General features: G+C 45.3%; 1 protein-coding gene across 19 annotated transcripts in view; it reads right to left on the bottom strand.

Annotated features, from left to right (window-relative positions):
• The window catches only part of AAK1 (AP2 associated kinase 1), a 174,856-nt gene extending 152,019 nt beyond the window's left edge, over positions 1-22,837 (bottom strand). For 18 of the 19 annotated variants that reach the window (XR_007471077.1, XM_049696387.1, XM_033400419.2 and 15 more), the window contains exons 1-2: positions 22,699-22,837; positions 22,015-22,403 (exon numbers count right to left, since the gene is read on the bottom strand). Coding sequence is in view for 17 of the 19 variants with exons in the window: in XM_049696387.1 (XP_049552344.1) it covers positions 22,015-22,177 (163 nt within the window). In the remaining 2 variants the exon portion in view is untranslated. Of the gene's footprint in view, positions 1-22,014; positions 22,404-22,698 lie in introns of those variants that run through there. The other variant, XM_049696393.1, reaches the window with a different exon arrangement.
• Positions 22,838-23,325: the final 488 nt, after the last annotated feature.

The following is a 23,325-nucleotide window of genomic DNA, read 5'->3' as shown; positions in this document are numbered from 1 at the left end:
CTTTTCTCCACAGCACCTCACTTCCTTTCCCTGCCAGGAGAAAAAAGGTTTTCCTGTAACCCCAGCACCTTGTCTCCTCCACCCCTGTAATGACCTGAATGGTAGTCCATGTCATAACCTCAGAAACCTGTAAATGTGACCTTATTTGGAAAAAGGGTCTTTGCAGATGTAATTAAGTTAAGGATCTCAAAATGAGGTCATCCTGCATTATACTAGTAGGCCCTAAATCCAATAACATACGAGTAGGCCCTAAATCCAGTGACACTCACAGGAGAGACACAAAAAGAAGACGAGACGGTCACGTGAAGATGAGGGCAGAGATTGGAGTGATGTAGGCACAAGCCAAGGAACCCTTGAAGCCACCAGAGGCTGCAAGAGGCAAGGAAGGATTCTCCCCAAGAGCCATTGAAGGGAGTGTGGCCCTGTTGACACCCTAGTTTCAGACTCCTGGCCTCCAAAACTGTGAGCAGATAAATCTGTCATTGTAAGCCACCCAGTTTATGGTCATTTGTCAGACCAGACCTAAGAAAATAATACGACCCCCGCCATGGCAGGAAACAAAAACAAACACTTTGCTGTACTCCTTCATGGGCACTTTCAAAGACCTTCCTTCTGGGGAATCACCACTTACATAGTCTACCAAGGAAACTTCACATCCACTGGTGGTGTGCTTTTCATGGGGACCTGGACCTTGGCTTAGCCCATGTTTCAGGGGCTTCACAGAGAAAGGGGCTCTGTAGGCCAGAACAGTTCAGTCCTGCCGGGCACGCAGCCCACCTACCCCACCTCATCTCACGCTCTGATCCTTACGGAAGACACAGTGAACAGCTAGGTATGTCATTCTGCTTTTAAACCAATTCGAAAGGAAATACGACTGTCCCACCTACATGGCTCAAAAGATACGGACAGATCACAACAGAAGATATTTTAAGAACCAGCTAGGGGAGTTGCTTGGGGAGTTTCTTTTTTTTTTTTTTTTTTAATAAATTTATTTATTTTTTGGCTGCGTTGGGTCTTCGTTGCTGCACGCGGGCTTTCTCTAGTTGCGGCGAGCAAGGGCTATTCTTTGTTGCAGCGCGCAGGCTTCTCATCGTGGTGGCTTCTCTTTGTTGCAGGGCAAGGGCTCTAGGTGCGCAGGCTTCAGTAGTTGTGGCACATGGGCTCAGGAGTTGTGGCTCGCGGGCTCTAGAGCACAGGCTCAGTAGCTGTGGTACATGGCCTTAGTCGCTCCGCGGCATGTGGGATCTTCCTGGACCAGGGCTCAAACCCGTGTCTCCCGCGTTGGCAGGCGGATTCTTAACCACTGTGCCACCAGGGAAGTCCCAGGAGTTTCTAAAGGAACCTGAAACACAGGATTTCCTCAGTGGACTATGGGGCAGGGACAGATGCCACAGCACCAGTCCTCTCCTCCTCACTGCTGTGTCTTATATTTCTCTTTATTTTTTTTATTTTTATTTTTTTGTGGTACGTGGGCCTCTCACTGTTGTGGCCTCTCCCGTTGCAGAGAACAGGCTCCAGACGCGCAGGCTCAGTGGCCATCGCTCACAGGCCCAGCCGCTCCGCGGCATGTGGGATCTTCCCGGACCGGGGCACAAACCCGTGTCCCCTGCATCGGCAGGCGGACTCTCAACCACTGCGCCACCAGGGAAGCCCCTCTCTTCACTTATTTTTACCCTGTGTCTTTTAAACTATGAATTTGCCCTTATATGAAAGGAACTACACACACACACACACACACACACACACACACACAGAGAGAAATCAAGAAATTGTGACAGTCAACTCTGCTGCAACAGCTACACCCCCTATACTTTCTGCTAATTCACTTCTAGGACTTGACAACTGAGTGGTGGGTGTTCACCTCCTCAGTGCCTATACCTGTTCTGCTCATCACAGTCTACACAGTGCTTTCAACAGTGTCCTCATGAGTAGGGTCTCAAAATATACTTGCTGAATGACCAGTCTGTATATCAAAAGGTTAAATACTACAATGGTAAATTTTATGTTATGCACATTTTTTACCAAAATGAAAAAAAAGTTTTCATTTTGTTAAAAACCACAATGAGATACTACTTTGTACCTACTAGGATGGCTATTATCAAAAATAAAAATAAGCTACCAAGGATGTGGAGAAACTGGGACCTTCATACCTTGCTGGTGGGAATGTAAAAATAGTACAGCCACAGTACACAATACACAGTACTGTTTTCTACAATACAGTGGAAAACAGTTTGGCAGTTCCTCAGAAAGCTAAACACAGAATTACCATATAACCCAGCAATTACACTCCTGGGAATATACTCAAAAAAACTCAAAAAGAATTTTGTTTTTCAAACCAAAACTTGTACACAAATGTTCATAACTACATTATTCACAATAGCCAAAGGTGGAAAACAACCCAAATATCCATCAATGGATGAATGGATAAACAAACTGTGGTATATCTATACGATGGAATATTATTCAGCCATAAAAAAGGGATGGAGTACTGACATATGCCACAACATGAATAAACCTCAAAAATATTAAGCTAAGTGAAACAAACCAGTCACAAAAGGCAATCATATACTATATGATTCCATTTATATGAAATATCCAGAATAGGTAACTCCATAGAGACAGAAAGCAAATTGGTAGTTCCAGGGGCTGGGGAAGGAGGAAGTGGGGAGTCACTGCTCAACAAGTACAGGTTTCCTCTTGGGAATGATGAAAATGCTTTAGAACAAGATAGAGATGATGGCTGCACATTATGAATGTACTAAATGCAACTGGACTGTTCACTTTAAAACAATTATGTGAATTTCACCTCAATTGAAAAAGGTAAAATAAATCCAACTTTGCCATTAGAATTCAAAGAATACATATAAAACATTTTTAATGACTTAACTAATCATCAGGGTCTAAATCAGGGTTTCTCAACCTGAGCACTACTGACTTCGAGCTGGATAATTAATTCTCTGTAGTGAGGGGCTGCCCTGTGCACTGTAGGGTGTTCAGCAGCATCCCTGGCCAATACCAATTTGATGCCAGTAACACACACACACACACACACACACACTCCTCACTGAGCTGTGACAACTAACACCATCTCCAGACACTGCCAAACATACCCTGGTGGGTGAAATCGCCCCCAATTAAGAGCCGCTGGTCTAAATGAAAAAAGGGCTCTCCCAGCAATTACTAAGAATTTGTTCTTTTTCAATCCCTTGTCAACCTGGCAGTGTGACTCACTGTGTCCTGCCAAGCCCACCAGCCACAAATGACCTATCTATGACTTCTGGCACCTGGTTATAATGTCCTTTCTTCTACTCCCAATTCCCCCAAACCACTCACAAGTGCCCTGGATAGGCTGCTTTCTGCCTGCCAGGCTAGAGATTATTCAGTACCATTCACCTTGTCCCCAGCGCATGGCTCCATGTCTCCATTAGCACCCAAGAGACGGAAGGACATCCTCAAGGTACAGGTCAAGGAAAAACCCAACCCACCAGTTTTACAAGTAGGGCAGACCCTTCCTGTACCTAGGCCCTGGTTCCCCGACCTCAGTAGTTAATTAAAGAACAACAAAAGTTCCCCCCTCCATCAGTTCATCCCCAAACAGAGTGACAGCTGAAATGAGAGGCACAAGGTCCCTATTCCTAGAAGATATGACTAAACTTTCAAGAACTTCAGGGATCTCTAACTCTGGGGAACACAGTCAATTCAGGCTTCGTTGTTTTGACATTAATCTTTCAAAAAGCCCTCAAACCTTGAGAAGACAAATGGACTCTATTCCCATCTGAACCTATGTAGCCTTGGACAGGTCATTGAATCCTCTGGCCATAGTTTTCTCCTTTGCAAGATGTGTGGTTTAGGCTGTTTGAATTCTAAATTTAATGCATTCATTCAATACCTACTTCCTAAGTATCTACTTATTAAGATCATAGAGAAAGATAAGCAGAAACCTATCCATGCCCTCAAGGAGTACAAGTTGGGTCAGAGGTAGGTGAAGAGTAGCTTAGAAGACAGAGAGAGAGAGAGAGAGAGAGAGAGACAGTAAGATGGAACAAAAACTAAAGAGGTATGTGCCAAGTGCTTTTGAGTATGTGAGAGAACAAACATCAGGAACAACCAATCGCACGTAAAGCAAGTCAACAGATACTGCCCACAGCACCCTATATCTGTGCAGCAGGGCAAGCGACGAGTTTGAAGTATTAGGGGTGTTGGAGGAGGCAGTGTTTAATGGGAGACTTCCCAGCTAACTATGTGGGTTCTTGAATAACTGGAAATATGCAAGATACCATTTCTAACTCACAGATTGAGCAATTTTGCTGACACAGTCAGACCTTTTCCTTTATCTAAAGGCTGAGTAAAAACTCAGAGAAGTGGTCCTTCATCTCTCAGTAACCCCTGAGGTAAAGGGCTTCCATAGGAGTTAATCACTAGTTCAGTGTGACAAAAGACAGCCAAGAGGCAACCAACCTGACCAGGAGGGCCTAAAGGTTAAAGGTGAACAGAAACCCCCAGCAACAAAATGCAAAAGGCAAATTTAAAACCACGTACTGAGAATGTCTGTACAGTGACCATGCAAGGTCTCTTGCCTCTTTCTTCTCAAAGCCAAGCCCCAAGGGAGAATTTAAAATATATATTTAGGGCTTCCCTGGTGGCGCAGTGGTTAAGAATCCACCTGCCAATGCAGGGGACACAGATTTGATCCCTGGTCCCGGAAGATCCCACATGCCGTGGAGCAACTAAGCCTGAGCACCACAACTACTGAGCCTGTGCTATAGAGCCCGTGAGCCACAACTACTGAGCCCGTGCACCACAACTACTGAAGCCCGTGAGCCTAGAGCCCGTGCTCCACAAGAGAAGCCACCGCAATGAGAAGCCTGTGCACCGCAACCAAGAGTAGCCCCCGCTCGCCGCAACTAAAGAAAGCCCGTGCACAGCAACGAAGACCCAACACAGCCAAAAATAAATAAATTTTAAAAATAAATAAATAATATATATTTATGTATTTAAACATAAATAAACATGATATGTAAATATATAGGTAAATATAAGTAAAAGGAAAGTTTCTTCCTTCTAATAAGAGGAAACACAAAGCTGTCAAATACCGTAAATTATATAAATGTAACAATAACAATAACAACAATTTAGCTCCAAAATCTGGCCAAAGATGTGTCATCCAAATTGCCCTGGCCTGCTCTTGAGCCAGCCAACATCGCTTGCATCACCAGCCCACTGATGCCAGATCTTCCTACACCTCAAGAACTTCAGGGCAGGAGGTCAGATTTTTCCTTGTTCTCCTAAGCGGATTCCAGAGCATTACTCCTTCCACCTTCCACCCTCATGTAAAGGTTCCTGTCCCTCTGAGCCTGAGCCACCTGGCTCGGGTGGCTTCCACCCTGCCTTGCCTTTGTCCCTCCACCCTCTGACTCATTTCCCAACACTCACTGAAGGCTCTGGCACCTGGCTTCCTCTCCACAACTCCTGCCATCATCCTGGGAGGTTTCAAGATCCATGAGGATGATTTATTTCTATACTTCAGCCTCCAAATGCCTTCATTACAGTGACCTTTGGTCTTCTCAACCACCTACACACACGGCCACACCTTGGACCTTGTCAACACAAACCCTGAATGACAACTGTTCACTTTCTGACACACCTTCCAAGCCTCCAGCCTCTCAGGTCTTCACTCTGGGCTGAACTGTTCTTCAAATTCATGCATCACCTAGCTCTGACTCTTTTCCGTTTTCTCCCAATCAAACAACCCTCTCCTTAAACAGTCCTCTCTCCCCCATTCTGGCCCCACGGCTGACAACCTGGACCACTCCTTTGATTCCTCTGTACCCCTGGCCTCCCAAAACATCTAAACGCTGGATCAATGCTAAGTCCACCTATTCTGCTCCAAGTCCCAGCTTCCTGAGTTCTACCAGAGAAAAATCACACAGGCTTGCAAAACTGCATCACTATCAATTCATGGTGTTCATCCTGCCTGAGTCCTATACCTGTCCTTGGACAGCTCCCTCTCCCATTCCTCTCAGTGATTAACCTAAACCCTCAGGAGTCTCCTCAGCCCCATACTCACCACTACCCTCAGCAGACAACCTTGCTTCCTCATTCCAGAAAAACGAGGGCATCTTCCATGTCTACCTTCAAATTCCTATCTCCCCCACACCTCCAGCTCTCCCAATACAAGCTTAACTCTATCCATACTGATTCATTTTTCTCCTCCTATCTCAGAGGGTGAAATTTCCTTCTTCTTCTCCAAGGATCAGCCTTGATCCCATTCATTCATTCATTTACCCATTTAAGCAACAAATATTTACTAAGTGGTCTAGGCCTGTGAACAAAACAGACAAGCTCAGGAAGCTTACATTCTAAAGAAGGGAGACAATACATAAACAAATGGGTTAATTATTGAGCATATGAGAAGCAGGGAGGAGACAAAGGGAGACTGTGGGAAGGAGAGCTTGCAGTGTTTATCAGAATGGTCAGAGAAGGACTCTCTGAGAAGGTGACATTTAAGCAAAACGGGCGAGGGAGAGCAAGCTTTGGGGCTACCTAGAGAAGAGTACTGCAGACAGAGGGGAAAGCCCAAAAACCCCAAGGGGGAGGTGTGAACGTCCCCTGCTTTAAGGAACCCCAAGGAGGCCAGCGTGGAGAGAGTGCAATAACCAAAGAGGAACCTAGTAACACAGGACAGAAGAGAAGTCATTGTGCGCCAGGGCACTGTACTTTCTAGGCCCACACCAGAGTTTGCAGTTTAACTTTCAGGGAGATGGGGAGTCATCGGATGGTTCCCAACAGGGAAGTAACGGGAAATGAGTTGCCTTTAAAAGGATCCCTCTGGCCACTGCATTGAGGGCAGACTGAGGAAGCTTGGACAGAAGTAGAGAGACCAGTGAAGAGATAGCCAGTGTAATCCAGGCCAACAACAGCTGGGCCCAGGGAGACAGCAGAGGAGGAAGTTAGAAGTGGCTGGATTTTGGATCTATTGTGAATGTAGAGCAAAGAGGATTTTCCCAATCGGATGACTGGAGGAAAGGTTTTTGGCCTGAGTAACTGAAAGAACGGAGCTGCAATTCAAAAAGACGAAGGGTCCATCTCCTCCAGTCTCCTCAGGAGCCTTACAACTGCCCTCACTCTTGTTTTAAATCTCTTTCTTTCTCTGTCTTCTTATCAGCTACCATACAATCTCTCCTTTTCTTTTCTATTCACATTCCTTAAAGAAATAGTCGAGTCTCGGTTCTCCCATTCACCAGCTCACGACTCTTCTAAAACTGCTCTTGCAGAAGCCAGGGCCATCCCATTGCCCAAACCAGAGGCCTTTTTCCAGTCTTTACCCTACTTGACCAGTCAGAGGCATCTGACCCTCTTTACTCCGACTTACTAACTCTGCAGAGCACCACGTGTGTGAGACACTGCAGTCTGCTGATTCTCCTCATACCTCTGGATAGTCTTCCCCTGTCTCCTTTAACGGCTTTCCTTACTAAACTAGCGCTTAAATGTTGCTAAAACTCAACTCCATCCTCAGCCCATTGCTCTTCTTACTCTTGGCTTCTCAAACTCGAGTACAAGCATCTCTTCATGGACAGCCCCAAACAAATCAATTTCGCAACATTCCACTTCCCTAGGTACTCTTTCCTAAAATGACTTGCCCGAGTTCCCCCAAGCCCTTATCTCACTTTCCCATAAATAAATAAGTAAATTTTGTAAAAGGCACACCCTTCACCCAATTCTCACTGCATCCCCCAGGGTGTAAAGAACACCAAAGCTCTGTGTATAAACCCATAGGGTTTCCTATATTTCTCTGACATATATATTTCTGCTAAGAATAAAGCACGGTGTTAGAAATGTGATATATTGGTGCATGTTGGGGTGTTCTGAATTCAGGTATATAATAGAGTGGAAGGAGGAAAGACAATTTTAACGGACCCTAAATGAGATGAGCTGAAGCCCCAGCAAGAAGTCTAGCTTAGCCCCCAGTCAACCTACAGAATCATGAGAAATAATAAACTGTTGTTGTTTTAAGCCACTGGGTTGTAGGGTAGTTTGTTCCACAGCAATAGGTAACCGAAACACACTACAGACTGATCAGGTTAAACTCATTATCCTCCCTCATTAAACCTGGGTCTTCCCTCTTTCAGTCTTTCCTCTCTTCCTGAATAATACAGCTCACTTAGTGTCACTTCTTTTTTTTTTTTTAAATTTCTTGGCTGCGCCGTGTGGCATGAAGGATCTTAGTTCTCCAACCAGGGATCAAACCTGCGCCCCCTGCAGTGGAAGCGTGGGATCTGAACCACTGGACCACCAGGGAAGTCCCAGTTAGTGTCACTTCTATCTCACGTACCTGGGCTCTCAAACTGGAAACCTAGAATCATTCTTGATTCCATCTCTCTCCTTCAACCTCTAAATCCAGTCAAACACCAAGTCTTATGATATGACCTCTTAATATTCATCTGTACTCTCCTTTGTTTCTATCACCACTCTGTCACTTGAGCCCTCACTGACTTTCACCTGGATCATGGCAACAGCCTCCTAAATGCACTAGACTCTGCTACCTCATGTCATCCTCCACAAATCTAACTACACTGCAAATCTGATCATGCTATCCCCCTCTTAAAAGTCTGAATGGCTTCCTTATTGCTCGAAGATAAAGTTCAAACTCACAAGATCTCTGTGATCTAGGCCCTATCTTTCTTCTCAGGCCTTTCCAAGTATGACTGCAGACAAAATCATAAAGAAAAAGATTTACATACTTGATTGCACAAAAATTTTAAATATCTGCAAAAACCCCATCTTAACAGAAGGTAAATGACAAAATAGAAAAAAAAAAACCTGATATGTGTACACACACACCCACAAAGTATTCATATGTTAAATAGGTAAAGCACTTCTATAAATCATTAAGATGAATGCCCTAACAGAAATGAATAAAGAAACAGAAAATTCACCACAGAAGAAATATAAAGGAAGGCAAGAAAGAAAGAAAGGAAGGAAGGAAGAAAGAAGGAAAAATGAAAAGAAAGTTAGGAAGAAAGGAAAGAAAGGAAGAAGAGGAAAGAAGAAAAGAAAGAAAGAGAAGGAAAAAAGAAAAGAAAGTTAGAAAGGAAGAAAGGAAGGAAGGAAGGAAAGAAAGAAAGAGGGAAAGGAAGAAAGAAAGAAAAGAGAAAAGGAGGAAGGAAGAAAGAGAGAAACAGAGGAAGGAAGAAAGAAAACATGTCCAACCTCATAAAAAGATAACACTTCTGGTGGAAGTATATATTGGTTTTATCTTTCTGGAGGCTATTTTATAATATGTACTGAAAGCTAAAATATGCATATCTTTTGATCCATCCATTTCACATTCAGAAATTTATTCTAAGGAAGTAATAGAACAAGTACCCAAAGGCTTTAAAAAATACTCGTTGCAGTTGTTTCGTAATAGCTATAAATAACCTAAATGACTAATAGGAGATTGGTTAAACAAATCACAAAACGTTCACACAATGGACTGAAACTGTTGATGCAGACGCTTAACACAAAAAGATAGTTAGGATATACTGCTATGTGAGAAAGCAAACTACAGACAAAGCATATTCTTATTCTTAAAAAATGCACAAGTCTGGAAGGTACACACCAAAATGTTAACAAAGGTAATTTATGGGATTATGGATAATATTTTCTCTTTTTGTCTGGCTTTATCTTCTAATTATTCTACTATACTATGGATTAATTTTTGTCATAAAATTTTTTTAAGACTTCTGGATTGCTTTCTTCCATATCTCCCCAAGATTATATATGGAGCTAGCATTCATTTCATTCTTTCCCGTCTTCCAGGTCCAACCCCAAATACCATCTGAGGGTCTCCAGCAGGGCGCTTATTGAGATATAAACAGATACAGCATTGAACAGTGGATTATAATCCTGGAAACTTCTCTGTGGTTTCAAAGAAATCAAAACTGAATGACTAAAATAATATTATAACGGTGCCTAGAACATTGCCTTACACTGAACGTGTGGAGAAGGGACTGAGGAGACAGCAGGAGAAGGGATAGTAAGTGAAAAGGAAAATGGAAATGGGTTAAGGCACGGCACTGACACTCAACTTTACAGACAAAAGGCTTTAAACACATTTAATTAATAATAAATACCAAATGGTAACTCGTTATGTCTTCAGAACTCAACGTTTCTAGCAGAAGAGACATAAAAAACTGGTTTCTGTGCCAACAAGAGACATGAAGCCCATGCTCAGCAGTTCATGCACTTTAATCACGACGAGACCCTCAAATGCTCACTAAGAGCCTCTTTATTGTTAGACACGCGTCTAACAAGCTTAGTCATCTAGTTTCCAAGTCCACGGCAGATTAAAAGCAACAAATTAGAGAGGCGCTAATTCAGGAAGACACTCGGGTAGCAGTAAGAAGCGATGGCCGACGATCTCAAAAGAAGGGAACCATAATGCACAGCATGAAATTCAAAAAGCATAGCAACCCAGGGCCATTTTATTCAGGAGCAAACTCTCTCACCCATAGCAAGCAAAGGCCCTAACACATCTATAACAAAACAGTAACATTCTAATAGCGCATTTGAGAAATAAGAGAACGGTAAGATGTTAGAGTTGAAAAGCAACTTCACCGTCATCTCATCCTCATTTTACAGACAAGAACCTGATGATGGACAGAGCTGGGAAGGCTTTTGTCCAGAGTACAGGGCCTGGTGGTCACCAGACAGATTCAGATCAGGAGTACTTTCCACCTATATTATGCTGCCTCTGTGGCACATAATTTAGAAGACAGGAAATAATGTATTTCAGAAAATGCCCAATCCAAAATTGTACATTTTTCAAAACAGACCCCCAAGGGTCAGGAAAGCATGTGTTCCTATGATGAGTCATCTTGAATGGGCTCTCCATATGACCAGGCCATTCTTCTACTCATTCTTTGTCATTCCTTCTCTCCATAAACCTAGGGAATTCCTCCACCTCCTTCCTTACTCTCTTGAACCCCCCAACTCAACTCCCACCCCACAGCATTCAATAGAAAACAGAAGACATGAGGCAAGAACTCCCTCAACTTGCCAAACCTTACCAATTTCTTCTCCTCTGTTCCCATTCTTACTCCTCTTCCTTCCAGGTCAGTGCATAAGGTGCCCTTTCTCCTGTCCAAGGTCATCTCTCCCACCTGAGTTGATGACTCCACCCATGACCTGCCATCACCTCCTCAGCCCCATTCCAACAGTAATCCCCCCGTACTTCATTTCCAACTTCCTCCCGACTGGCCACTTCTTTTCTGCTTAATGTACTCAAGACTCTTCCACCATTTAAAAATAATAATAAATTCCTCCCTGACTCAGCACCCACATCACTTCCCATTCACTCATTTCACTGCCACCTGGACTCCACTCCATGGCTCCACTTCCAATGCTCTTAACAAAGCTCATGAACGAACTCCACATTTCCAAATCCAAGAAACACTCTTCCACCCTCATCGTGACCTTTCTGATTTCTTACACCTTGACACAGCCACACCCTCCTTCTTTTAAATCTACTTAGTATTCACTTTCCCCACTCACTCTCTCCTGATTCTCCAACCCCATCTTCAGCCATTCCTTCTGCCTCCTTCATGTGCTCACTCATTCATTCAACTGGCTTTCACTGAGCTCCGCAGATGTGCTGGGCACTACACGGGCACTGGGGATAGAGCAACGCACAAGTCAGCCAAGGCTCCGCTTTCATGGACGTGAAATTCTAGTGGGGGGAGATAAACAATGAGCAAGAAGAATCAGTTGACACGTGCTACGTGGCAAAATAAAACATGGTAGGTTCCTTATATTGGATAGTCAAAAAAGGCCTCTCTGAGGTGAGATTTCAGTGAGATCTGAATGGCAAGAAACATCCAGCCATGGAAAGATCAGGAAAAACATTCCAAGCAAACGGACCAGCCATGCCTAAGACAATAAAGAGGAGACACTGTTAAATGCTCAGAAAAGGTAAAGAGGAATCACTGCTGTGACTAAAAAGCATGCTGGCTGAGGTTAAGGGAGATGCAAGTTCTGGTAGCAGTTTGCAGGTCAGAGTGAGGAGGCATCCAAAGGACTGGTCACTTTGACAGCTGTGGTGAGTACTGAGGCTAGATAGGACAAAGGTTAGGTGGGATTAAGGTAGGTGGGTGGGGAGGGGGAAGGGATCCCAGATGCGGGGAACACTATCAGGAGAGCATGGGAAAGAGCTAAATCCACGGTTCACAGGAGATGAGGGGGGCACAGGCCTGAATGAAACAGGAGACCTGTGTTAGAGCACAAGGATTTGAAGGTGGATACACGGCTGGGGGCAGGAGTTCCTCAGGCAGAGAGGGCCATCATACTAACAGTGACTTGACAGGCTGCGGCAATTATCCTAACACAGGTGGCTTTCAAGCAGGGAAAAATAAAATAAAATAAAATCTGAATTCTCTCTCCTCCTTATTCATCCTGGGGTTTGTAAGAGATACTGTGAAAGATATAGATATCTATCTATAAATATTATCTATTCATCTATCTGCAAGACTCTAGCTCCACCAGGTTTTACATACAGCAAACCAAATACTGCCTGATAAAAACAAAATTCAGGCACCTAAATACTAAGAGCTCCTGTTTGCAGACTACTAACTACACGCTAGGCACTAAGTTAAGTGCCTTGCATAATTTCATCTAGCCTCACAACCACCCAGAGTATTCTCTGTATTTTGCCAATGATAAGCCAGTATCTTAGTGAGTTGCCCAACATCACAGGGACCAGGCCAGGATTCAAGCCAAGGGCTGCCCACCTCCAAGCCGCATGCTTTTAAACCACCACGTGTGATCCTTGAAAATCCTCTCCTAAGGAGAACATCATCGTGTTCCCTTTGACCTAGGGAGTCAGGGAGGAAAGACAGTACTGAACATCAGGTTTTCCCCAATCATTACTGAGTTACACCTTCCGGTCAAACCGAGATTTTCCCATAGCCAAAAAGCCAGACGGAATTATTTCTTCCAACACTGCCCACTCCCCCACCACCAAGATTCCCAGGCTTCTAAAAATAGTAAAGGACAAAGGTCTGAGGAACAGGGCTAGTCTATCCCCAGGGGAAATTAAACGAGTCTAACAAACCTGTAAGATAATTAGCACTTCCTGAACCAACAAAATTCACTGACCAGGGAAAATGATGAGTCGAGGGTACTATGGGAGACATGCCACCTCTGTAAAGCTGGAAGGGCCCAACTGATGAGGTCTGAGTCCTCTTCTCTCTTCCTGTCCCCGGGTAATAAAGTCTCCATTTTGTTCTCAAATTCACGCTCAGTACCAGAGGGACAATAATCTTTCTCTTACTCTAAAGGTCCCAGTACAATAGCTATAAGTCCTTAAAAACAGGCGCCAAGCAAATTACATGGCATTATACTGCTTTCCCCAGGATTCAAGTCCTAGATGAAAGGCATCATTATTTAAGATCCTTATAATTACAAATGATAATCCAACATCAATGCTTCACTTGGCCTTCTATTATAATAATATAGGGATGCCATAAACTCTTTCATCCAACAATCTCTTGGCTCTTCAGAAATCATAAATAACAAAGCTTCCTTACTCTCTTGAACCCCCGCTGTGTGGCTATGTCAAGGTGTAATTGGCATTGCCTTCCACTGTCTGCCAAGGTTCACTCAGAGCCCAAGGAGAAAACTGATCAGCTCAAGCTCATTCACTCACAGCACATCTCAAATGAAACTCCAAATTTTTACTCTTTTAACTTTGTTCCAACTTGGGGAGCTCACCCTCTGCCAAGGTAGAAGTCTCACTCATAAGAAGAACTCCTCCTTCTAACAACTGTCCATAACTCAACAGAAGAACTGAGATTGTTTATACATAATAGACTAAATGATAATAAAAATAACAGACTAATAATAATAAAGATAATAATGGAGGAAGAAAGTAAGCACAAAATCTTGCAGCCAGTATTGCCTTAACGTGCTGACACTCATTATTCCTGATTCAAAATCACATAGAATGAAAAAGCTTTTTTGCTTTGGGTATAAACACAGAACATATGATTTATTTATGCAGGCAACACTGTTCCTTGAAAGAGACTAAAAATGTTGTAATACTTCAACTTTACTAAGAATATAACATGTGCAAAGGTGCTGAACTAGGTATGTTCCCTAAAACAAGGTTCCTCGAAGAAGGGGTTCCAGAGAAAAGACTCACAGTTGAGAACAATCCCACTCCAGGAAATCTTGCCTAACCATCTCAGTCCTCATTGCCCTCCTTCCCCTCAACCCCTCCACAATTTAGAGAGCACACCACACATGCCAGCATTTCAATAGCTATTGTCTTGTGGGGTGCACTTGCTTCCTGCGTGTTGGTCACTTCACGTCAACTGGGAAGGCAGAAGCCAAGCTTTCCATTACTTCTCTCTGCCATAGCACCTCAAACAGAGCCGGTAAAGAATATGCTAGATGCTCAGTAAACCTTGCTCCCCCTGGCTGGAGGGGCAAGCTGTCTCTTATGCTCTCTGCATTATACCTCCAGCCTCTCACTTCATGATCACAGCATCCCTACAGAGGTAGGAAGGACGTTTTCTACAGCGAGGAAGCAAAGGCTCACAATAGTTAAATGACTTCCCCAAAGCCGACAAGTAGCAGATGTGAAAGAACTTGAACCCAAGACCCTTAGCTGCAAGTGCTAGACTCTTCCTTACACAAAGGATGACCAACATCTTCTCTCATAACATTCTGACCTTTAATATCCCTCCCCAACTGAACCTCGCTCTGAGTAATTCAAGTCAGAAAATGCTTCCACCACATTTTGGGGTTGCTCAGATATGGGAATATGGGGAGAATTTTTTAAAGCTCGTAATTCACATGCAGTCAGTGGAGAGTCCTGCTATAACTCCTCTCAGCCAGGACCCACACAGACTCGCCGTTCTATCCCTGTTGGTTTACCGGTTTACTCTGCAAGTAGCTGTTTTACACAGAAAATGACGTAGAGGTTTTTAACCATAATAGGTTAAGAAAGATTGCTGGCTTGCGGATTCTGAGAAAATAAATTTTAAAATTAAGTGATTTGCCTGAAGTCACACAGCAAATTAGACCCTTCTGAGCCACCCGACTCCTCTCTGTCCCCATACTGGCTGACACATCATGCTGTACCACATTGGCACTGCTGACATTTGGGTCTAGATGATTCTCTGTCGGGGGTGGGGAAATCGTGTACACTGTAGGGCGTTTAGCAGGAGCCCTGGCCTAAACTCACTAGCTGCCAGTGTTAGCCGATCCTGTGACAATCAAAAATGTCTCCAGATGTTGCTAAATGTCACCTGGGGATAACTGCCCCTGGTTGAGAACCACTGCTCTAGACCAGTGGTCTCCAAACAGAGGTACACAAAGCAATCCACTGGGTTTAGAAAGAAAATATGAGACTATTTTTATTAACTGTCATCTTAAAAAATAAGATTTTTATCTTTACTAATATTTAATATACGGTCCATCTCTAATGTTTCCATCAAGTCCAAATGTCAGTCACGTCTCAGACAAATCTGATGGAATCCTGGGGGAAGAGCGGAAGCTCCGTAGCAAAGGCTGAGATGTACTGAGAGGTACTGCAGTCCATGAGCTTGGTTAAGTGCGTTTACTGATTACATTTGTTTTAAATGGATTAGCTCTCATAAAACAAACAAGGGGATTAAAAAGATTCCTGCAAAGAAAGCTTGGATAAAGATAACACAAGCATACGTGAGCAACAAGAGAATGGCAGAGAAGGGCCTGATTTCTATCCCGGTGTCCTCTTCAACAGTCACACTACAACGCAGAAACAATCACAGTCTAATAAGATATGACAAGAAGTTCACCGAAACCTTGCTGAGATTCAAGTATGGATGTGCAACCACTATCATAAATGATGAACTTCACTATAAGTACACACTACGCCTTCAGATTATTAGCTAATGACAGCAGGCCATGAATATAATGTAAATAAACAAGGGAGAGCATGTCCGTAAACTGAGTGTTATTCTACCTAAAAAGTTTAAAAGACTATTGTTCTAAACCAACACTGCCCAAAGAACTTTCTCTGATGATGAAATTTTCTCCGTCTGTGTTGTCCAAAATTGTAGGCCTTAGCCACACGTGGCTATTAATCAACTGAAATGTGGCTACTGTGTCTGACGAATTAAATTTTTATCTTTTATCAGATAATTTAAATTTAAATACCCATATGTGGCTAGTGGCTACTTTACTGGCCTGCACAGCACTGGACACTAGGAGATCACTACTGTCTCAAAACATACAGCTCTCAGCAAGCAGTGTACTTTCCTGCTTTTGTGTCTTGGGTTATTCTCTCTGCCTAGAATGTTCTCTTGACCCTGTCCATCTAGTACTAAGTTCTTATTTCGAAGACACATTTCAAGTATCACTTTCTTTAGCTTTCCCTGACTACTCCTCACCCCACAAGATTAATGGCTCCCTCATGTCTGTCCCCTAGCCCTTGTACATCCCTCATCACAGCACGTAGAGCTATTTGCTCGTATGTCTGAAGTTCTATGATAGTCAGCTCCTCAAGGCAGAGCCGTGTCTTATTTAATCACTGCACGACATCCAGCACAGGCACGGTTACTGAACACGGCAAAGAATGAACGAACAAACCTGGGTCTTCCAATCACACTGCAGTGCTACCGCCACCACACCAAACACACCAAAAGATGGCTCCAGAAAAGTATGCTGAAGGCTACGCTCTGCTACTTCAAGTGCTGGATGCTACTTCACTAGACAATTTCATTTCTATGATTATCATTGTTTGTCTCTTAAAGATGCAGATGGCACAGGGATTTCTTAAGCAGCTCAGAAAGCATCTATCCTTTGAAGAGGACAAGATGAAGGTGGATGGTGGGGTGAGTCCCCTTTCTGTCTCAAGTGTCAACTTTCAAATACTGCAAGGTAAAATGACTGCTCTGATGCAGTAGTATGTTTTCATGTGCTCTTTATTAATATTTACCAAGCTTTTCCTGTGTACTCTACATGCAGTTTTAGCTACCGAGGTACAAGTGTATGCCTCCTCCCGTACCCTCCCTCTCAAAACCCATATGAAACTGTTTCTCTCTCTTCATGACCTCTCATTAAATGAGTGTGACTTTGTTAGAAAGACCAAAGGAAAGGCTTTGACCACGCAATGACTTATTCTAGATTTCATTGCTGAATTCGAGATTTGGCTATATTTAGCAAAGCTATAACCGTCATCATGCCCGAAGCCAGGAAGAAGACACCATTCACAAGCCACCCCCTGAAAATCTGCAGTTGCCACTAAAAAACCAGACTTCCCAGCAGGCAAAGACATCTGAAGTGGGAGGGGTCAAATTGGTTGTTTGCATCAAGGGAAGACCTCACATGCTTATAGCCAACCTCCCTGCCTGGCGCTGAAGCTCTCCGTGGCCTTATTTCCTTTTCTTTTCTCTCCAACATACCTTCTGCTTGGGCCAAACACCCTCATTATCTCCCCTGTCCACTCCTTCCTGTAACACTGGTCTTCTCACTTCCCCGGCTGCTTCTGCTTCAAGCTTCTTGCCTCTCCTCGAACCTTCGGGACCACTCCTTCCCCAGACACCAGCCACCTCCTCGCCCCCACTACTGGCAAAGGGCTGAGGCACAGAGGGAAGCAGTGCACAATGGACAGCTAGCCAATGGTTACTCAGAAGGCCCAGGGCCACTGGGGAAAGCAAGCAGCCAGCACAGCCAGGGAGCAAATGTAAAAGAACTTCCTTCTACCATGCCATGTCCTTCTTCCCTTGACTCTGGAAGGGAAACTTCTACTAACCAAAATGATAACACCAGACTAGCCAGTTTTCCCAGAACTCACCATACTGTCTCCCCTCTCCGCACTTTTGCATGTGCTATTCTTTCTGCTTAGAAAGGCTTGAGTAACCCTCATCCGGAATATATGCTGGGTAATTTCCATTCCTGTTCAAACGACACTTCATCTGGAAACCCTCAGCCCCAGGCCCTTTATCATCTCATAACATCTTTTTTCCACCTACTCCACACCCAGGACCATGCTAAGTGCTGCACACTTATCGTAGCGTTATTTGCTGGTCTATGAGCTTCTTAAAAGCCGGGCCCAAGTCCCATTCATCCCAGTAGCTCTGGAGCCTAATACAGCACCTGCCACAGAGAAGGCACCAACAAACGTTCACTAAACGAATACATGCATGCGTCATACTGATACCACCAATACATATTTATGCCACACATACACACACACACACACACGCACACACATTTGTTAGGTTTACGTGATTTCACACATATTTTTTAAGCCTCACTACTTTGCACTGTAGGTAGGAGAAACTGTCAGTTTACTGACATGGAGACTTACTGAGTAGTTCTCATTAGCCCTAGACCTGAATTCCTTTAGTGTAGGTCAGAAAACTTTCCTGAAGGGCCCCCTGCTCCACCTTATACAGAATGTTCAGGACTGCTGTCTTGGACACAGCAGGTAGTCAACACTTACGTATTGTCTGGAGCTTAGAGGTAAGGCCTCATATAGCTAGGGGGATATGACAAAAGCGTAGCCTCTCAGTCCTCCTTTGAGCATTGCTCCACTTTTCCCATTGAGCTCATTCTGGAAGCTTAAACCAGATCTTCCCTTGACATCACACGCCTGTTACTTCACACATGATTTAGCATCTCATCATGGCATCTTCACTGAGGAAGCTAGAGAGAAAATATCCTCCCCTGCACCAGCCTACACAAAGCCAGACCCCTCGTGACTTAGAACCTTCACTTCCCCCAGACAGACAAACCCTCACTGGACTAGTTAGGGAAACTGGGTGACTGGGGCTGATGCCGCTGATGGAAAGATGGCAGCCCAGGCACTCTCCTGCCTTACACTCCAGCACCTCCTCCTTGGGGTTCCTGCGATTCCTCACTGTAAAGTACAGACCAAACCCACGTGAAGGAAAAAGGGACGGTCAGTGAGACGAGGTGGTAACAGGGTCTGAGCTTGAAGCCCAGCACATCATCCCTCCCTGAACTGCCTGGCCACTGCCCTGGGCACTTTGATGCATGATTCTCGTCATCCTAAGACAACACTGGCTGGGACTGGTGGCTAGGTCGGCACCTGGGGACTCAAAGCGAAGAGGGTTCAGGAAGGAGCATGGCTACCCAAAACATCTGTTGACCCTTTAAGGAGCTGCTGATGCCTCTGCAAAGAACATTTGGCTGTGTCTACCCACACCGGGGGAAAGGAAAGCTGCAGACTGCTGCAGTCAAACTAGCCTTCACATTGCCCCCCATTCCTCCTGGCTGAGAAATAATGGCTACCAATTATTGAACATCTGAAAAATGTTAAATAATTTACATACATTGCCTCAGTTAATATTCAAGACCGCTCCGTAGGGCAGTGGTTCTGAAACTTTAGCTTGCAGCAGAATCTCTCCAGGAACTTGTTAAAGCCCCACAACCAAATTTATGGGGTGAGGCCTGAACCTGCATTTCTAACAAGCTCCCACGTGATGCTGACGCTCCGGACCGAGGCTCCACACTTTGAGAGTGCCAGAGGGAAACAGAGATTCAAGAGAGGTCTGAAATGTCTTACCCAAGGTTTCACAGCTAGTAAAGAACAGATCCAGAATTTGAATCTAGATCTACCTGATTCCACAGACAGCCCTGGTAACCGTGCTGCTGTAGGGGTGAATGTTTGCCTTGTTTTCATAAATTCACTGACAGCTCCTTAAACGCAGGCATCACACTTTAAACCCCCCTATATCCTTCCCAGAACCTTGCAGTGCCTTTGTACTTGGTGGGTTCTTCACAAGTACTTTGTATACTGGCTCCTACACAGCTACATACTTCTAAGAACCACATACTCAAATTCAGTTATAGTCAAAGAACATAAAGAGGGCGACACTGCCAGACCTAGCTGAGCCTTTGTCCGTGCTGTCACCGTACCTGGATAATTCCTGCTCGTCCTTCAGTCAGTCACTTCCTGCCGCAAGCAGTTCTTGGCTCTCTAAAATTGGAGGCCACTGCACCCTAAGCTTATCTCCATGATAGCACATATTGCTCTGTTTTAAGTGGCTGTTTTCCATCTCTCAAAGTAGTTTGTAAATTCCAGTATCTAGTTTTAAATCATATTCCCCAGAGCCCAGCACAGTGCCTGGCACATCACAGACACTCCATAACTGTTTGTTGAATGAATAAATGAATGAATACAGAGCTGCAAGCCCTCAGTTCCATTTAAAAATAACATCATGCATGATGTGCAGTTCTCAGGGATGAATTTGGGGAAGAGAAGGGCAGCCTAGATAAAAAAGACCAATTTTGCCTTTTCTCCTCCCCGTCAACTCAGACTCCGAGAAAAGGCACTGCTTAGGGTAGCATCACCTCTAATGAGACAATATCCTAGCTGAACAAAATGTTTCTGGGCTCTAAGTTCAGCAGAGGCTGTTGAGAGGGAAGGAAAGAGCTCTGGGCCCCCTCCTTCCTCTTGATTTCTCTCTCACACACACTCCTTCTCCATTTCTCCATCCCACTGCAGTCAAGGGCTTTGGCACAGGTATGAAACAGACAGACCAGACTCAAGGGTGTGGATCTGGCAGCGGGCACAGAAGCATCTCCCATCCTGCACCAAAGCCCACAAGGAAGGATCCAGAGGGACAGTGACTCAGGCCCCGGATTAAGTCCAGCTAGGGCAGTACTGAAAATGGAAAAGAGCAACAATTTCATAAGGACATCAACTGCCAGGTCTTTTTTAAACCAGTGTTTTTAAAAAGTCTTCAACCGTAACCCCAGAAAACTGGGCCCAGCTGAATCCCATGCTGACACAAGCTGAGAGCCAAACAGCTCCTCCTCCAAACCCACCACGAGCAACACTCACCGTGTCAGGCATGTCCCAAGCCCAGGTTGGGGCCCTTGCTCCAACCTTAGCTTGCAAGAAGGCTTCTTCTCCTGCTAATAAACTGTTCCCCCACCATGCTGCAGGAATAGAGGCCTCCCCTTCCCCCATCCCCTCTCGGCTGATAAAACAACCTACAGCAGGTTGGCCCCATCCAATTAGTTGGAATAGCTTCATGCCAAGGAAATTGCTGCTTTTATTAAAAATAAAAGCTCACTAGGCAGGCAATGGGCTGTGAAAATTATGAGTCTGGCATAATTATGAAGGTCGACGTTAAGGTTACCAAAAGAGACATGCAAAGATTACAGGGCAGCCTGGGGGATGAAGATATATATCTACATGTCTATAGATACACAGATGAACACGTGTGTAGGGAATTTACACAGCAGATGTAAATAACATTAACATCCTCTCCAAAAGAGAAAAAGAAAAAATCGGAGGCCACTCTCAAGTAATTCTTTTGGCAAAACACCCCCCCCCCCACACACACACACACACCAAAAACCGAAAAACAAGAACAGGAGAAAGAGGGGCCTACTGGACTGATTTCAAAATAACCACATTCATTTCATGTAATTTGTTATCTTAGCTGCATCCTGGGGACCTGATTACAGTTGGGTCAGGAAACAAACCTAGTCAAATCCAACAAGAGCCTTGGCTCTTAGAAAAACACACTCTGATTCTCTGAAAATCCTCTCTTCCTTCCAGTGCCTACTCAAGGGAGTGGGAAAGTTGGGTAGGAGAAGAAACCCCTCTTAAAGGTCCTCCATCCCCACCGCTCAGCCCTCACATCAGTATTTCAAGTTTTAGGTGGATGACAAGCCCCACACCCTACATCTGATGTAAACCTTTACACTTTCACACATACGTTTTCTCGTCTGATCCTCATAATTCGGCGAGGCAGGCAAGAAGTGGCTTGTCAAATTTTTTTTTAAATAAAAGGCCACCGAGGTAAACAATTTCTGGCAAATTCCCCCCACCCCATAAAGCCCTGTCACTTTGAAATCTCAGTTTCAAATTTCTCAAGGACAATGATTCACAGGGCAAGGGGAGGGGGAAGGGAGGGTCAACTGGTCAAAACCCATTCATACATTCAACGTCTTGCTGCATCAGCACAAGATTTTAATTTACGGCGCACTGAAAGAGTCCCACCATACCTTCCGCCAACACCTCGTCCACAGTGACCTGCTGTCGCCCAATGCCAAAGACCCTTCCGATGTAGCCACTGCCCAGGCCCGAGGTGCTGCCCCCTCCTCCGCTGGAGCCGGAGCCCAGGCCAGAGCCGCCCTGCTCTCGCCGGGAGTCGAAAAACTTCTTCATCTTGCGAAAAGGAAGCAGTAAAGCAAAATACCGACGGTTTCTAGATTTTTTTTTTTTCTTTTTAAACAAGAGATCCAAGGATTTCTTCTCGGATTTCAGCTAGGAGAGGAGCCACCCGAATCCGGCCGAGGGGGTGGGGGCTGAGGGAGGATGCCTATAGGAATATGCGTGTCAATCGCGCGGCGGTCCCCTCCTCCTCAAGGGAGCGATTCGTGTAAGTTTAAACCTGTGATGACAGAGGAAGAGAGAGAGGATGAATCAGTAACACACTTAAAAATTCAACTGCTGAGTCCTAGGGGGAGCAAAAGCCACCATCCTGGGGAAACGCTTCATGCATTTTCTTAGAAAAACCCTGGGGCTGAAAACGCGTCCCCGGCCCCACAACCCGGGACCCTGTGCCCCGGGGTCTGAAAAACGAGGGATTCGGGCCGCCTCGGGCAGCGCTGACCCAACCCGGCACTGCTTCCCCTCCTCCCCGGTCTCCCCGCCGCCCCGCGAGGCAGCATCCCAGCGGCACCCACTTGAGATGGCTTGGCGGCCGGCGCCCAGCTACCAGCACCGCAACATTGTCACGGCCGCCGGGCCGGCCTGCGACAAGGAGAGGAGGCGGCGCTGCAGCGAGAGCCAGGGCCGCGTTCGGCGCCCGCCCGCCCGCCAGCTGATCCCCGGAGCGCCCGGCTGAGACTAACCCGCCGCCCCTCCCCCGCGCGCGCTCCCGCTCGGCTCCATCCACCCAACCAGGAAGTGAACCGCCGCCGGAAGTGCCTCTCGGGGCGACCCGGCCAGGGGCCCAGGCCACCGGCGGCTGGCGCTCTGTCGCCACAGACGGGAAGGAGTTGTCGGAGAGAAGGGGACCGGGGAAATGGGATCTCAGTGCGGAGAGAGTTTTGGAAAAGAACGTTGAAATTGCCCGACCCGTAAGGCACTATGGGAAAGGTTGTTCGGCGCAGCCCAGCGACTGGACTGCAACTCCCAGGATGCCCCTGGACGACCGAGCGACGCGGCTGCGGTGGCCTCCTGGGCCACGGAGGTGGTTAGTGGAGTGGTGCATATGTGAGGATTCAGTTATTTAAACACATCCGGTAAAGAAACTGCCAGGGACCAGGGTTTCCACCCTGCTGCATGTTCCACCCTTCTGGAGCCATCTT

This window comes from Orcinus orca, chromosome 13, assembly GCF_937001465.1.
Source record: "Orcinus orca chromosome 13, mOrcOrc1.1, whole genome shotgun sequence".
In the NCBI taxonomy this organism is placed as follows: Eukaryota; Metazoa; Chordata; class Mammalia; order Artiodactyla; family Delphinidae; genus Orcinus; species Orcinus orca.
This window is presented reverse-complemented; position numbering and strand designations above follow the sequence as displayed.